The following is a 17,408-nucleotide window of genomic DNA, read 5'->3' on the forward strand; positions in this document are numbered from 1 at the left end:
TGTGAGAATACATATAATATGCACATGTAGAGGAGGGGTGGGTGGGAAAGAGGGGTGATGCACAAGAGGTATTTGCTTAAAACCATTAGGCTGAAAAACAGATGCAGACAAAGGATCTCTTTTTCTCTTATTGGTTGAATCAGTCATCTTTGTGTTTGAGAGCCAGTTTTAAGGCTGAGAGATTGTAGTCTCTTGGCTCATATGAACTTGCCTTATATAATGCTTGTATATAGTGCTGTTAAATGTTCAAAATGCTTCATATGTACTCTGTTTTTGTAGTCCTACCAACAGTGCTGTAATGTAGGTCATTAATGTTAATCCCAGTATTACAGATGTGAATCTGAGACTGTGGGGCTGTCTAATGACTTTGGATTGGAGGTGAGATTTGACCAGGGACTTCCTAGTTGGTTGTTGTACTCTGTCTTAGCCAACAGGGTTACAATTAGCCACTATGGCTTCCCAGTATTGTCTACCTTGACTGGTGGTGGCTCTCCAAAGCCTCAGGCAGACCCTATAGCAGAAGTATCAGCCCTATTTTATTTTGGAGATGCCAAGGACTTGAACTGAAGATAGGCTTGTGCTCCTTATGGTTGTCTTCTCAGTCAAAGATATCAACAAGAAGGACAATTGCAAGAAGGGGAAAGGAGAGTTGCAAGAAGGGGAGTCTGTGTGGTTCCCCACCTTCCATAGACAGGTCTCACTTGCTGCCAGAGTCTTGAGAATTTGTGCACCACTACCACCACAGCCAGGAGGAGGAAGTAGGTGCTGGTGGTGGTGAGATGAACCAGAGCCAGATGCAGACTCCTGAATAACCACTTCTTGGGTCCCGCCGTGGGTTTTTTTCATGTGTTCTGGGTTATGTGACCCAAAATGTCACCCGTGCTCTGGCAGAGTATTATTTTTATGTTACTATTAACTGGGGGTGGGGAAAATTGTACCTCAGAATTAGATTACTAAAACAAACAAGATTTTTCTGCAAATCTGGGGTGTGTGTGTTTCCCTGGGTTTGTGGAACCCTGTATTGTAGTTGTGACCTATGGCTGTTTGATATAGGGATATTTTGTGTTTATGGTTACATTTAGGTCTAATAATCTGAGTTTTGGTTCTGATGGTCACGTGCCAACAGTGGCTGTGTGATTGTTTTGAGACTAGTTTCCCAACATTTACCGTAATAACTGCCTTGAGCTCTAACAGTTCCAATTTCTTCTGAGTCCCTTCTGGCCAGGGGTTCATTAGTTCCCATCTCTTAATTGGAGGTAATGGTGGTTTACTTGGTAGGTTTTCATGAGGACAAAATTTGGAAAATTAAAAATGGCCAGTCATTCCTCCAACAAGTGAAGAATGAGGAGACTTTTTGTTCCCATATTCTCCTAACAAGAAAAAAAAGTAATAGATTTGTAGGAAGTGAAGAATGAGGAGACTTTTTGTTCCTATGTTCTCCTAACAAGAAAAAAAGTAATAGCTTTGTAAGTAATTTTTAGATGCTGATGTTCAAGAGGACAGACATCCAAACAGAGGAAAATAGTATTCCTTATACCTTCCTTTTTGGTGTTGATCTTTTTAGAATTACAAATGAGGAATTTCCAAAGTTCCTCTTTCAAGAACCCCACCCAGGGCTCAAATTTTCTGTGAGCCTCTTTTTGCCATGCATGGTCCTCTAGTTAGGTCTCCTGGTTTATTGATGATTGTAGTTTTCTCTGTTCTCTCCTGAATTCCAGTGTTACATGGGTGTTTTGAATCCAACACAGATGACCTCTAAGCAGGTTTTTGTCACAAGATGTTTGCCTAAATTTACTTCATGGTGGGAAACTGATGGGCTTTAATCCTTAGACTGCATTTCTGTAGGACGGAGGTGATCTCTGTGGGGGTAGGATTAATGAATTAAAGCTTTCCCCCCCTGAGAATGGTACTCAGTTCCTTCATTAAAAATTAAATGCTAGAATGTGTTATAAACTTTTTACTGGCTTGGACTGTCTTAAATAGATTCTCAGACAAAGTGCTTGGATTCTTAGCAAAAGCTAAACAGCAGGGATATTCAGCTGTCATTTGTCTCAGGAGCACAACTTAACAGGTCCCCAAGGTACTTGGGTTGTGTCAGAGAGATGCTGAGGGGCAGTAAACATCTTTCCCAGGTGCAAGAGGAGACTAAGAGTAGTTAATTCCCTGAGGCATGATTTATACTTACATCACAAATAACAGTGGTGTAATTGAATACCCCCGATATTAGTTGGTCCTGTATTCATGTTGAATATTGTTATTCCTAGTGTGATATGATTCTGCTTTGATTGTGGTTGTGCCTCCCTTTGCTAACCAAGGTGCAAAGACAGATTTCTTGTTTACTCAGTTCTCTGAGGGCTAAACTACATATATAGTGGTGCAAGAGATCCATGATTACCAACTGAGTTTTCTTTTAAAGCAAAAGCAGCCGTAAAGGGAAGAAGATTCATACTGAGGCTGCAGATACAATTAACTGTTTCTTTCATTGTGCTGTTTTCCTAGTACAAATTGCCTTCTCTCTGGAGCTTCTTATCTGCCCTATAGGAGAAAACATACAGGTACTCTCATTAGCCCTTTGTGGCTAACAGTAGCCGTAAGGCAGTGCAGTGGATTTGGGTTGGGTAAATGGTGGAGGAGAAACTGATCAACCCCCCATTCTCCCTGTGCCATGGTTGTAGTTGGATTCTGATGCCCCCGAGGCTGCATTGTCTTGAACATGCATGCGCACATACACACTCACTCCACTACCGGTGGGAGATCCTAATTACAGATCTCTTGTATCATATGTAGCTTGGCTCTGAAATCCAAGTGTGAGAACATGTTCTGGTACAGGTCAAATACCTTCTGACACTGAAAATAGATACTTCTCATGAATGTACCATATTATTTTTTTCACTTCTGCAATTGTCATAGTAGTTCCAATATCAGTTTAACTTGGGCTTGTACAAGTTACAACTAGGGATGGGCACAAACCGTGTGATGAGCCAAAATTCAGGCCAAATTTTGGGCAAATTGGGACTTGGGACATGATGTTCGGCATGCATATGGTCTCCGAATAAATCTCCAAGTTTTTAGGGGCGGCTTGGGGCGGCTCTGGGAAATGAAACCAACCCAGAAAACCTGGTGTACAACTCCTAGACAATGGTGGAGGTGGTGTTTTCCAGCCTTGGAAGCAGTAGGAACCCTCCAAAGCTTGATGGGCACTGCTGCCTGCCAATAACAGAGCTCCTGTTCATCACAATGGGACTCAGAATGCTATAGAAGTCCGAGAGAAGGGCACGTATTCTCTGATGGGGGTTTGGTCAGAGTTGGAGATGTAAAGGGAGAGGGAGAGTCAGTGTACTTTAGCAAGAAAGTTGAATGAAGAGATTTGCTGGGCATGGGGGGGACTGCACACAGTCTGGGGACAGGGGGCTTTGCTTTGCCCTGGGTTCTGTGGCCATTCGTTGTTCTTGCATTTTTATTTGCTTGCTGTGAAGGGTGGGGGAATCGGGATTGTTCTCTCATTTCACGTGGCCTGCTATTTGTTTGGGGGATTTTCCTGCTGTTTGCTCTGCTTTCCTTGGTAGTTTCCCTTCTTTCCCTCCCATTTTATTTCACACCCCCACTTTGGGTTGCAGTTAAGCCTTGAGCGATTGCTCCTTCATTGTTTTTTTTCTCTTTTTGGGAAATTTTGAGGTGGGGGGGCTTTTCTTCCATTTCCCTGCCACACACACTGGCCTGCTTCGCCTTTTGGGGTTATCTCTGCCTTTCCACCTGCTTTCCTGCACACACCTTGCCTTGGGGGAATAGTTCCAGTTTCAGGGACTTGGGTGACTTTTCTGCCTAGCTCCGCAGTACCCCCCCCCCCCGACTTAACATTCCCCCCCCCGACTGAATTGCTTCTCCTTTTGGGGTCATCTCTGCCTGTCCTACATGCCCCCTGCCTTGGGGGAATTGTTTCAGTCTCGGGGACTTGGGGCGACTTTACTGCCCAGTTCTACACACTGATTCAACCTCCCCCCCCTCAAGTTGCTTCTCCTTTGGGGGACATCTCTGCCTGTCCATATGCTTTTCTACACACACTCTGCCTTGGGGAAGTTGTTCCAGTCTCGGGGAGCTGTGGTAACTTTACTGCCCAGCTCTCCACATCGATTCAAAACCCCCCCCCACTGAGCTGCTTCTCCTTTTGGGGGCATCTCTGCGTCTGCCTGCTTTCCTACACACACCCTGCCTTGGGGGGATAGCTCCAGTCTCGGGGACCTGGGGTGACTTTGCTGCCCAGCTCTCCATGCCAATTCACCCCCCCCCCGAGCTACTTCTCCTTTTGAGGTCATCCCAGGCCTGGGCATGGTGGGAGGATTGGCTTTGTCATGCAGTCACCTTGTCCACTGAGGGAGGGGTGGACCCAGGGAGACACAGCCACCCACAACTGTGTAGATGGTTCCCGGGCAGGGCAGGAGGGTTGATCCTGCCCTTTAATCACTTTGTCCACGGAGGGAGGGTGGGCCCGGCCCGGGGAGTAAGCCACCTTCCGTGTGGGTCAATCCCAGGCATGGGCAGTCACCTCGCCTGCAGGGAAGGGGTGGGCTTGGGAACTCATTCACCTGCTGTGTGGGTAGCTCCCACACAGGGTGGGAGAGTTGGTCCTACCATGCATTGCACTGCACTACAGCCAACTGCTGTGTGGGTGGCTCCAAGGCCAGGGCAAAATGGGGGATTGGCCCTGTGGTCATCTGGTCCATGGAGAGAGGATGGGCCCAGCCACAGCCATGCACAACAGTACTGATAACAGTTCCAGAGGACAAGGGGGGTGTTCATCCCAGGGAGGTCTGCTACAAATTTGATGCTTCTACTTCTACTGATGCTCAGGGTGTCCTGTCTGTTCTATGGTCCAGAACCCAAGCTTGACAATGTTTCCCCAGAAAGCACTTTCCTGGGGGTGCCTTTTGGGGGGCACATAACTCAGACCCCCCCCCCGGTCAGAGCATGTAGGGGGCATCCCGGAGAGGTTTGCAGTGAGTTTGATGCCTCTAGTTCAACACGGGGCCCATTCTATACACTCATAAACCCACCTCTGTCATTTCCCCAGGAAGCACTTTCCTGGGGGCACCTTGTTTGGAGGGCTGCAACTTGGACCCCCCAATCTGCACATAAGTTGGAGGGCATGTGGTGGGACATCCCAGAGAGTTCCACTGTGAGTTTGATGTCTGTAGCTCACACACAGCCCATTCTATAGACTCCTGAACCCGCATCTGTCATTTCCCCAGGAAGCACTTTTCTGGGGACACTTTCTTGGGGGGGGGTGTAACTTGGACCCCCTACGTCCAATCTTCACCAAACTTGGTGGGCCAGTAAAGGAGAGTCAGCACTTTCTTGGGGGGGGGATGTAACTTGGACCCCCTACGTCCTATCTTCACCAAACTTGGTGGGCCAGTAGAGGAGAGTCAGCTTGAGATGTTCCATGATTTTGGAGTCTCTAGGACCCTGGGAGGGTGTTCCACCGCATCCCGAACTTCCTGAACTGGTTTGGTTTGGCAGAGTGGTTTTGTTCAGGTTCGGGACAAGTCCCAAACGGAGTTTTCCCAGTTTTTGCCCATCCCTAGTTACAACCCACCAAACCAGTAGTCGCAAACCAGTAGTTGTTTTATGGATTACTCTCTTTTCCCTGTTTGGGATGGCAAAAGTCAGCAGAAGTGTCTAACTGGCAGTCCACAATACATGGCTGTGAGCTGCGTTTGAAAGTTATACAGGTCTGTTTTATTTTGAAGGTTTCATTTGCACTCCCCAAAAGAAAAAATGTAGTGTACAAACAGACTTTTGTTTCTGGACCAGATATTATTAAAAGTCTGAGCAACCGTGCCTTCCATGCAGATCTGAAAACGAACAGCTGCAGACGTATTGGTCAAGGGAACACAATGTGAAGGTTCTAAGAAGGTTCTAAGAAGTATTAAATCCTTGTGTACCTATTCTATGCTAGATAGATTCTTCTTCCTACAGCCTGTTTCCGGTTCCTGTGTTAGTAAAGTACCTGCCTTCTTAGAGTCTTCACGTTGTGTTCCCTTGACCAATACGTCTGCAGCTGTTTGTTTTCAGATGTTCATGGAAGGCAAGCAAGACCTCGGAAAGGTCAAATGTCCAAGTAGCACCATTCACTGTATATATGTGTGATCTCTAAGAATAGGAGGCTGATATAAGATACTGTTAAATCTCTGGCAGTTTAAAAAGTGAGTGGTAGTAGAAATGCATTGTTTATTGTTCTTCCCCCAAGAATTCAGTTGAAATCAAGCACTAGTAAGACCATTTTGGGGGTTCTATGGGGCACTCAGATGTTCTTTATTTTAAAAACAACTCCAGTAGACCGAATAAATATTTTCTTTCTCAGTATGTTCCTGTGCAGGGTGGTACTACATCTCAATGGGTCCCCTTAAAAAAAAAAGGAAGCTGCAATTAGTGCAAAGGCTTTCTTTCTATGTCTTCATTCTAATGTGTTGTTGCTTGCTTTTTGGTCCAGTCACATAATAAGAATGTCAGTCTGATCTTCAACTGAGAAAGTTGTATTCATTGCAAGCCCAAACTTCATGTATAAGCAAGGGTGAAGGGGCTACACTATTAAATCATAAAAGCATATCCTATGTCGTTACTTACACTCACACACAGATCTTGATATATAGTTGTACATCTAGACTCATGGGAGTTTAATGCAGATTGTGCACTGATTACATATGATTATTTTCTGTTTGGGTTACTGCAGTATTAGGGGAGCAATGACTGGTGAATAGCAGGTGATAGCAGGAACATTTTGGTTTCTGATGGAGAAATTCTAATTAACACCCCTTCCCACTTATTGCCATGGGGCAGCCTTCCTGGAGGAGTTTCTTCTGAACAATCCTCTTTGAAATGGATGGGCTGTGAATGGGAAGATCCCATTCATTTTAGTAGGGTTTGTGCAAGAGACCCCCCCCCCCAAGTTGCAGCTATGCCTGAGAGTAGTTTGTCCTCCATTTTACTGCTCTTAAAGGCAGTCAGAATCTGCAGCCTCTCATTGCCTCATGGTGGAGCTCATTATGGCATGGTATGGAACTTTTCACAGCAAAATATAAAAACTTACAGCACAAGCCAGTTCTACAACCACTTTACTACATTCAGTTTCATCAGCTCTTGCAACAGTGTTCTGCTTACATTTAAACATGTGGCCGGTAAAGTATTATACGTTCAGAATCTGGAAGTAAGCCTAAGTGTTTGCGATTTAATGGTACTAAACTTCTGTTATTGAAAGTTAAAATGCCTTTTGCGGGGGGGGGGGACCTGTAACCCTAGAGCTAGGCTTTACCTTGTGATTTCCAAAATTTATACTGTACATGCTTACTGTCACCAGCTGCTTACATCAGTCAAAAACTGGCAATGTCTTGTCCTAGTTTTCATACTGTTTGCAGTCTGTAGTTACTGACTTTTTAATGCCAGTCCCGCTGATTTCAGTGTGGCATAGCTATGTATAACTGGGTACATCATGAGTTCTTATTGTATCTATATCATTCATCCTTAAAATGACAATGGGAGATAGGGCATTTAATTCCCAGAAAACAGAGGTTCAGAAATTATCAGCTTGTTCAAGTACACCCAGTGAGTGTATAGATAACTAGGATTTGGTCTTTTTATTGAGGCAAATTTGTTTTTCAGAGTTTTGTAGGAACTGTCATATGAAAATTGTCTCAACATAAAACTCTTCACCACTGGCTTATGATAATTTCTGAGTACTCTTAAGGTACTCAACATATTTTCAAGGATATGTATATGTTTCAGTTGTGATTAATCTTGTCACAGTTAATGACATCCTGTGTGTGTAATAATAGTACATTAGTGAAGATTTCAATATTTTTTGTGTCCTCATATTTAACACAATATTCAAATCTGAAAGTCATTAATACTGTTAACTATGAAAAGATTGCTTCTTGTGTCCAAATAATATTTTTATTTGCTACACATTTTCATTTTTCCTACTTCTCAAATGGCAAAGACTTCTGTAAGGTTTTGCCTTGTTCTGAGACCCTATGTAAAACCTGTATGTAGTAGGGTTGCCAGCCTCCAGGTGGGGCCTGGAGAGCTCTCAGTATTACAACTGATCTCCAAGTAATACAGTTCCCCAGAGAAAATGGCTGCTTTGGAGGGTGGACTCTATAGCATTATACCCGGCTGAGGTCCCTCCCCAGGCTTCACCTCCCATATCTCCAGGAATTTCCAAACCCAGAGTTGGCAACCCTATCTGTAAAAGCACTTCTCTGCAGTGTTCTGAGGTGACATATGTTATGCTGCCTTCCTTGGTGTTTCCTACTTCTTTTTGTTGCCACCAAAGGCTCTTGCCTTGGAATTATTAGTTGGACTCAAAGAACAGGATGGCTTAGTTATACTTGGTAGAATGTCAGAATGGTCAGGGTGTGGGGGTGGCTCTGAAGTAAAAGGGGATCCTTTGCGCTAAATAAAAGTTGTTTTCTCTTAAACATAGTTTATTTAGAAGTATAACAGCATAAGAGTTTCAGTAAAGGTGATAAACATAATGGTTTCAGATAGGTAGAGAGAGTAACTGTGTTGGTCTGCAGTAGGGCAGGTAGATTTGAATTCAGTAGCACCTTAGAGACCAACAAGATTTTGGGGGTATGAGCTTTTGAGAGTGTGATGAAGGGAGCTTGACTCCAAAAGCTCATGCCCCAGAAATTTTGTTGGTCTCTAGGGTACTACTGGACTTGAATCTAGCTCTTCACATAGGTACATTTCTTCTTTCTCTAAAGTTCCTGAAATAGACCTAGCCACAAAGGCTTATTTTCTCACTTGCCACTTAGCTGATAACTTCCACAAAGAACACAAGATTTCTCTTATACTCCACAGCATACTACTCAACTCTCTTCCCTCATACACACTCTGAACTCTCCACAAATAAGTCAACCCACCCCTTAGGTACAGCTACCATCCAATCATACTACACTTCAGTGACCCATCCAGCTTTTTCTAAGTCTAGAGGCCTACATTTTAACCCACACCAACATACATATACAACTCCACATTAAATCACAGAAATAATACCCACACAAAGATATTTACATAGCAAAACATCACAACAAAGGCCCAAACTACAAGTTGCATTCAACTTGTGATCTCCATGGGGACTGGAAGCAGAACACCAGCTGTGAGTTCACCATGGGGACTCAATTCTAAAGAGCTGCAGGGGGCTCAATTCAGATTGGAACCATTCTGCAGGACAGGTGGGCCTCTAGCCTTCCTCCCATGTGCCAGTTTCCTAACCCAAAATGGGTCCGGGACATTATTTGCCTAATGGCAGTGCACATGTAGCCCACCACTGGGGCCAATAACACCCCCCCCCCCAGGGCCATTTCAGGTTGGAAATTGTGTGTGAGGAGAAGGCTGGAGCCCCTCCTGTGGTGCACTCCCAATCCAAATTGGTTCCCTTCACGACTTTAGAGCTGAGTTCCCATAGGGAACTTAACAGCTGTTGTTCTGCTGCCAGTCCACATGACAGTCACATGTTAAATGTAACATGTAGCTTGGGGCTAAAGTATATGCTTCGATAGCATGGCATGCAGCAGTTTGCAACTCTCTCTTTCTCTACAGTATTTGCAGTTCTGTGTGATCAAGGTACAGGTTTATATACTTGCAGTTATGATTTTTTTTTGTTATTAAAGCATGAGGTTGCTAGAACAATGAGTTTTCACTATATTTCTGTGTTCCCCAGACTTTTTTTAGAGAAACTTGCTTCCCTCATGATTTCAACATTTTCAAAAACTGAATAGCCACATTGAAAAAAATAATTTATTTAAAACATTTCTATGCTGACTTTCCACTCAGTTCAGAGTTCCCAAGGCTGCAAACATTAAAACACTTCAAACAGAGAAGAGTGCTAATAAGAGTTAGTGAGGGAACACCAAACAAAACTAACTCTTCACCTGCTGGTAGAAGACAATAAGAAAGGGATCGATGACTCTCCCTGGGGAAGGATTTTCAGGTTTTGGTGTCAGAACAGAGATGGCCCTTTCTCAAGTTGCCACCTGTCTAGCCACAGATGGTGGGGGCACCCAAAGAAGACTGGAGTGGCTGGGTAGATTCACACAGAAGTAGCTGGTATAGAGCTTTAAAGGTCAATGCCATAACCTTGAATTGGGTTGGAAACAAATTGGGAGCAAGTGTTGATTGAAGAAGATGGAGTGATATGGTATTTACAACCTACTCCAGTCAGTGTTCTGGTGACAACATTCTGTACTAACTGTAGCTTCTGCACAATCCTCAAGGGGAAGCCCCATATAGAGCTCATTGCAGTAATCTAATTTAGATGTTACCTGGACATGCACCACAGTGGCAAAGTCTTTCCTGCTCAGGAATAGCTACAGCTGATTCACCAGCTAAAGCTGGTGAAAAGCACTCCTAGCACTGCTGATACCTGTTCCTCCAACAGGAGATCCTGGTCCAGCAGTACTGCCAAGCTATGAACCTGCTCCTTTAGGGGGAGTAGAACCACATTTAGAACTAGATACCTCAGTTTCCGGGTCAGCGCATTCCCCACCAGTAACACCTCAATTTTGTTGGGATTAAATTTCAGTTTGTTAGTCCTCATCCATTCCACAGCTGCCTCCAGGTACCTGTTCATGGTTTCTACAGCCTCCCTGGAATCGGCTGGAAGCATGAGGTAGGGCTGAGTGTTACCTGCATATTGGTGGCAACTTAGCCCAGATTTCTGGATGACTTTTCCCAGCGGCTTCACATATATGTTAAAAAGCATGGGCAACAAGGTGAAACCTTGTGGGACCATGTCGATCCAGAGGCCAAGCTGCATCCTCCACCTCGTGAAACCTACCCTCCAGATAGGACCAGACCACTACAAAATGGTACCTCCCAGACCCAGTTCAGAAAGGCAGTCCAGAAGGACACCATAATCAATGGTATTGAAAGCAGCTAAGAGGTTCAAGAGAATCAACAGTTGTATCCCCTCTGTTCATCTCCTGGTGCAGATCATTCACCAGGGTAACCAAGGTTGTTTAAGTCATATAAGCAAGCCTAAAACCAGATTGGAAGAGATCCAAATAATTCAGTTCAGCCAGGACTGCTTGAAGCTTTCCAGCCATCACTCATCCAGTGACAGTGTTCAAGAATAGGACATTTAGATTGGATGTTATTCAGCTCTCCGTGGATCCAGAGCAGGTTCCCAGTTCAAAGCAAGGGTGACCACCTCCTCTCTCAGGGAAGTATTTACTGTCTCCCAGACTCAGTCTGTTAGCTTCCCCCTCCCGGCAGATTTAAGCCAGGAGGGGGTCAGGTGTCGTATAAGCAGGTGATAGACCTCAAACCATCAAAAATCCTCCTCAGACTGAACAAGCTGAATGACATCTCACACCAGCTGGGCAAGTTGGTAACTTGGGACCATCTGATCCTGTCCTTGCTAATGTAGAATAGTCTGGTGGAATGTAGGCAAGAGGTTTTATCAGCAAGTGTTGATCAAAATGATCTTCATTACCAGTCAAAGAAATAAATTTCCAAATGACTACCTGATGAATTTAAAGGAAGGAACTTGGCATTGATAAAGAATTTATGCTCTTATGTGTTGTTGTTTGGAAAGCCATTAAAGCCTGTTAATGATTATTTTAATTGTAGTTTTTTTAGTAAACAGTCAAATTATTTGAGGTAAGGACTAAAATTAGCTCAGGTCTAGTAACCAGGAAAGTTTGTTGAGGCAAAAGTAATGTATAGAGGGATGTGTTTGCTTCATATATTTTATTCAGAGATTACATAGGCAGTGCTTAGTGACTGAAATGAAGAAAAATACAATTGACCAATTTTCTGTTTTCTTCATTAGGCTATATGTCTCCTCATCCATCTCCTCTGGGACCACCAGAGCATGTGTCTAGTCCAATGTCTGGAGGAGGACCAACTCCACCGCAGATGCCACCAAGCCAGCCAGGTCCCATGATCCCAGGAGATCCACAAGTTATGAGCCAACCCAGCCGCGGTCCTTCACCTTTCAGTCCTGTTCAACTGCATCAACTCCGAGCACAGATTCTAGCATACAAAATGCTGGCTAGAGGTCAGCCATTGCCTGAAAATCTTCAACTTGCTGTACAAGGAAAGAGGACATTACCTGGGATTCAACAACAACAGACTCTTTACAAGACACCTGGTAAAGTAGCTGCATACTGTTTATTGGACAGCTACCTTTTTTATTCCGGTGCTGTGTCATTTGTGTCTTTATACTTGTTAAAAAACCAAATTGGGTTTCTGCAAGGAATTGCTGGTGGTGAGCTTGGAAGGGACGATACAAGATTGGGAAATGCTGCAATTATTACACTGACTGCTGAGTTTTGGGGCTAGGTGAACAGGAAACTGTTAACTTTGCCCCAGACATGAGTGACAGCACAGTAACAGGAGTATTTTCCTCCTCTTTCTCCTATTGCTGTATAGGAAGATTGATGGGAGAGGATTGTGGTTAGGGGAGATACACCTCATGGTATGCATCCCCTCACAATAATTCCTTGCATGCGAGCATACCAATATTTTTGTGGGGAAGGGGTAGTACTTTCTTTTTTCTTTTGAATGGTTTAACTCTTCTTCAAATAGAAACAATCAAATACCAGTGGAAATTACCAATACAAACTGCTCAACTGCCTCTCCTACCTTACCTTGCTCCATAGATGAGGGCAATAAAGGCAGTAGATTGCTTGACCAAGCAGCCAAATATAGTAAGGGCAATGTAGAACAATCATTGGAAGAAAAAAGGAAAATAGCATATCAGTTAAGGGGACGTATAGCAACAGGGGGACCCAGGTAGTGCACAAGAAAGTAGAGAATCTTTGTCATATAGATATGAAGATAATTGGTGGGGCAGTATATTGCTAATTCAGTCTACTGAAGGGAACAAAGGAGACTTTAAGTACTGCAAGATGATCCTTTAGACCAACAGAGATGCTCTAAACAGCCAAAGTACATAGATTTTATTTATCATTTTTTTAATTTACATTTTTTCTGTGTTTCTGGAGAACTCTTAAAGTATTCATAAACCCTTTGGTTGTCTATGAGTTTCCCTGTTTTCTGCCCTACTAATTGACAAGGAATCATCAGTTTCACTATTGAAAGGAATGATGATCAAAACACGATGTGTGATGATGGTGAGGGCTCAGTGTCTTACGGGAATCACCATAGGGCACATACATAACTATTAGACATGTGCATTTGGTTTATCTGACCCCCCCCCCCCAGTAACTTGCTGGGTGTGGGTTTTTTGGTATTTTTAAGCCGAATACAAATTAGAGAATGTTTTCGGCTACCAATATAGTGAAGCCTGAATAAAAGCCAATATTATTCAGCTTTTATTTGGGTGAGGCTTGTAGAAGGCATTTGGAGACCATGGCCTCTTTAAATGCCTTCTAAGTTTACTCTCTGAGTCTGCCCACATTTAAAGGGAATGTCCTTTAAAGGGAAAGTCCTGAGGCAGGGAGACCAGTTCTCCAGTGGCCAAGTCTACCACTGTAGTGGACCGGGGTGGGTAGACCTATTCTCTGGAGGCCAGGTCTACCACCATAGAAGAGACTGGAGAGTCTGCCTGTTCTCCGGAGGCCAGGTCTCCTGCCAGAGGGGCCAAGGGCGGATTGACAAATTCTCCCCATGGCCAGGTCTACCGCCATGGAACTCTAAGCAGTGTGCCTTGCAAAAGACATTTAAAGGGACCGTGTTCCCTTTACATGCCTTTCCCCCCTCCATTGGAAATAATGGATGATGAGGTAATCTTCTGGGGCTCATAGAATTGGACCCCCTGGTTCAGTCTTTTTGAAACTTGTGGTGATGGAGGTTTTGAGAAAAAGCACCAGCATCTATGCTGCAAATTTGGTGCCTCTACCTCAAAAAGCAGCCCCCCCCCCCCAGCCCCAGTTACCGTAGAATCATAGAGTTGGAAGGGACCTCCAGGGTCATCTAGTCCAAACCCCAGCACAATGCAGGAAATTCACACATACCTCCCCACAACACCCCTAGTGACTGCTGTTCCACACCCAGAAGATAAGGGGAAAAAACCCCTCCAGGATCTCCAGCCAAACTGGCCTAGAGAAAAATTGCTTCCTGACCCCAACATGGTGAGCAGCATTTCCCTGGGCGTGTAAGAAGAGCCACAAGAACTAAGCACTGATGGAACCCTTCATCTCCATTATAGCCTATGGGGACGACTATAATGGTCCCCATAGGTTATAATAGAGCCAAAAAAATTGGGTTTCCCAATTATTTCCGAAATCCAAATGCCATACCGATATTTGGATTTGGGAATATCGGGAAATACCTAAACCCTTTTTGCATGCCCCTAATAACTATATTGCTTTGATGTGCTCTAGGATTTTATAAGGAATGGTAGGTCTGCCATATTTCCATCCAGCCATCCTTTCGTCTCCACAGGTTACTCAAAATCTGGATCTTGAGTAACTTGAAGCAGGTGGAGAAGAAGGGCTAGAGGAAGAGAAGTAATGTGCACAGGCATGCCATTCCTGTGATGTTTTGGTATGCTTTTCCATGGATGCCTGTGTGCATGCACTGAGGTAGCAGGGAGGGAAGGAATGGGGCTCTGTTGATCCCAATGGTATCTTTCCATGTAAGTAAGGTTCGTGGCCTGGACTGTGGCTTCTTGGCATGCAATTAGCTTTTAGCCTTCTCAGGACCTTTAAATCTCTATGCATTATTAAATCTATAAAATTTTATATTATTTATATAATATATTTCTGAATGGAGAATTACATAAAACACACCATGAGGAACCTGAAATTTTTCTTCATTGTATTATTTTCTTAGCAATAATTATCCCATTCTCTTCTTTACTTAAAAGGAAAGCTTTTTAAAAATATTATATATTTAGTTAGCCTATTTTTCTCTCTGAGACTCAAAGTGAATCACGCAGTATAGATCAATGTAATCATACAGGAGAAGACATCCAATTAACAATGTGATAGGACTAGTATTACAGAAGTTAGGAAAACAATGCAAAAAGAAAAAGGTATTAGACATAAGATATAAACAGTGCAGAAAATGAAATTTCAAAAGTAGAAGACAATGCAGTAAGAGCAGGGTAATACATACAATAAACATTAGAACAGACTACAATCCTGTTTTATTTATTTTTTTGTTTTTTAAAAAGAAGCATCCTCCGGAACCATTCCTTTTTATTATAGATCTGCTGCTTTTAGAATAATGCCCTCCTGAACAACTCTGTTTTAAGCAATCTACAGAATAAAAGAAATGAGGGAGCCTTTCTCATCACCTTGGGCAAAGCCAGGGTCCTTATGAGAGTTCACACATGTACAGGCACCTGTTGACTTTAAAGAGACTTACCATATTGCAACAATTGCATTTATTGTAGCAAGCAATTATCCTTTTCAATCCATATTTAATCACGGCAGAGTTTCAACAGGCTTGCATTTAAGAATATAGAATAATCCTTCAATATTCTGTTTCCTCTCAATGGCCTTAAAGCCACTTCCAAAGAAAGGGGCTAATTCCATCTCTTTATCTACTATTTGCAGCAATGGGGATTCTACCACTGGGTGGCCCTGCAGCTGGGCCAGGAGCTGCTTCAGTAATGCCAGGACATACAGCTGCTATAGCCCCAAAAACCTGGCCAGAAGGTAAGCCTGTTCTATAGCATATCAAGTTTAAATTAAGACATTTACTTGGTTGGGCCTGGGTAAGGGGCAGGCAAACAAAAGCAGGGTAAGTTGTTCCCTCTAAAAGCTCACGTTTGCTATAGAATGTTGGTGGTATGGTTCTGCATCAGTGACAGCTCCTCCAGGGGCCAAAATCTAGTGCACTCCCCCCAACGCCCCTTCTCTGGTATATTTATTTTATTTTATTTTATTTATTTAGGTTTTTTTATCCCGCCCTCCCTGCAAGCGGGCTCAGGGCGGCTAACAAGAGGGCAGACGCCCATATATAAAATCCAATAAACATTAAAATAATAACTATAACAATATATCAATAATAGTAAAAAGTGCTTCAGTAGACAAGATGGTCTTAGATGTTATGGTGGCATCTTCCAGTCAGCCCCATTTGGGGTACCACTGTCCAGCAGATCGTTCCAATCCCATGTTGTTCATGCCGCACAATGTATGGCTGAGCATCCCAGGGCGATCCCAAATCCCGATGGTATTGCCTCCGTTGGTGGTGGTGGCAGCGGCGGCCCCTATATGAAAGCCTGGTGGAAGAGCTCCGTCTTGCAGGCCCTGCGGAACTGCATAAGGTCCCGCAGGGCCCTGATCTCCTCCGGGAGCTCGTTCCACCAGGTAGGGGCCGCCACTGAGAAGGATCTCGCCCTGGTCGCACATGTAAGAGTTCTCCTGTGCTACTTACAGTTTATTACTGCATGAGTACAGTCTGTAGAGCTAGAGCAAGCTTTTCTTTCAAGACAAGCATAAGATTTTTCTAGTCCTGGAAATACTAAACTGTTACTGTGTTTGCAGCAGCACATCTGCTGAAAAATACTGTGTGTGTCTTTTTCTCTTTTTAAAAACTTTTCAGCCTGATTTTTAATAGCTTCTTCATTGTTCTACCTATCTTTTGAGAGGCGGAGTCCATTTATTGTTTCAGTGGAAAATCTTTCAGTAGCGCATAGTCTCCTTTGAATAAATTTCAGGAAACCCCACTCTTTCATCTCCTGAAATCCTAAGCAGTCTTGCTTACAGTATACATAAGATTTGTCAATAACAAATGAAGTGTTCTGATGCCCAGCTGCCCAGATGCCCAGAGCCAGTTTGGTGTAGTGGTTAAGTGCGCGGACTCTAATCTGGGAGAACCGGGGTTGATTCCCCACTCCTCCACTTGCACTCCTCCAAGGCTGGATGACCTTGGGCAAGCCATAACTCTGGCACAGCTGTTCTTGAAAAAGAGCAGTTTCTGTCAAGAGTTCTCTGAGCCCCACCTACCTCACAGGGTGTCTGTTGTGGGGAGGGGAAGGGAAAGGAGTTTGTAAGCCGCTCTGAGACACCTTTGGGTAGTGAAGGGCGGGGTACAAATCCAATCTCTTCTTCTTCTCTCTTCCTGATGGAGTTCAGGAACCTGATTAAAAAATAATTTAATTGGATGGTGGCAATAACAAGTGGTTAGTTTATTTCAATTACGTGTGTAGCCCCTAGGGTTTACCTTATTTTTTTCCTCTGTCATCAGTACTGTTCTTTACACATTTGTGCAAAGAACAATAGAAGACTAATTAAGGAACAGTAGTCATTAAAAGGAACAAATGATCCAGAATACGGGACAAATTTTTAAAAATGAAAGGCAGCAAGGGATAATGAAGTTTTCCATTTCCAGTGGGAACTGTTTCCAGCCATTCAATCCTGTTCCACTATTTCTAAAAGATTTTTCATAGTCGTGGTGTCTCAGAAAGGCACCCTGACCACGACTACAGT

At 43.7% G+C, this 17,408-nt stretch overlaps 1 protein-coding gene across 3 annotated transcripts in view; it reads left to right on the forward strand.

The window, feature by feature from the left end:
* SMARCA2 (SWI/SNF related, matrix associated, actin dependent regulator of chromatin, subfamily a, member 2) overlaps positions 1–17,408 on the forward strand; it is a 146,537-nt gene that overhangs the window by 20,530 nt on the left and 108,599 nt on the right. For 2 of the 3 annotated variants that reach the window (XM_015426051.1, XM_015426045.1), the window contains exons 4-5: positions 11,834–12,154; positions 15,531–15,632. In XM_015426051.1, coding sequence (XP_015281537.1) covers positions 11,834–12,154; positions 15,531–15,632 — 423 coding nt within the window. The remainder of the gene's footprint in view (positions 1–11,833; positions 12,155–15,530; positions 15,633–17,408) is intronic. The other variant, XM_015426057.1, reaches the window with a different exon arrangement.

The sequence above is a fragment of the Gekko japonicus genome, unplaced genomic scaffold (genome assembly GCF_001447785.1).
Source record: "Gekko japonicus isolate JY-2015 unplaced genomic scaffold, Gekko_japonicus_V1.1 scaffold31, whole genome shotgun sequence".
Lineage (NCBI taxonomy): Eukaryota > Metazoa > Chordata > Lepidosauria > Squamata > Gekkonidae > Gekko > Gekko japonicus.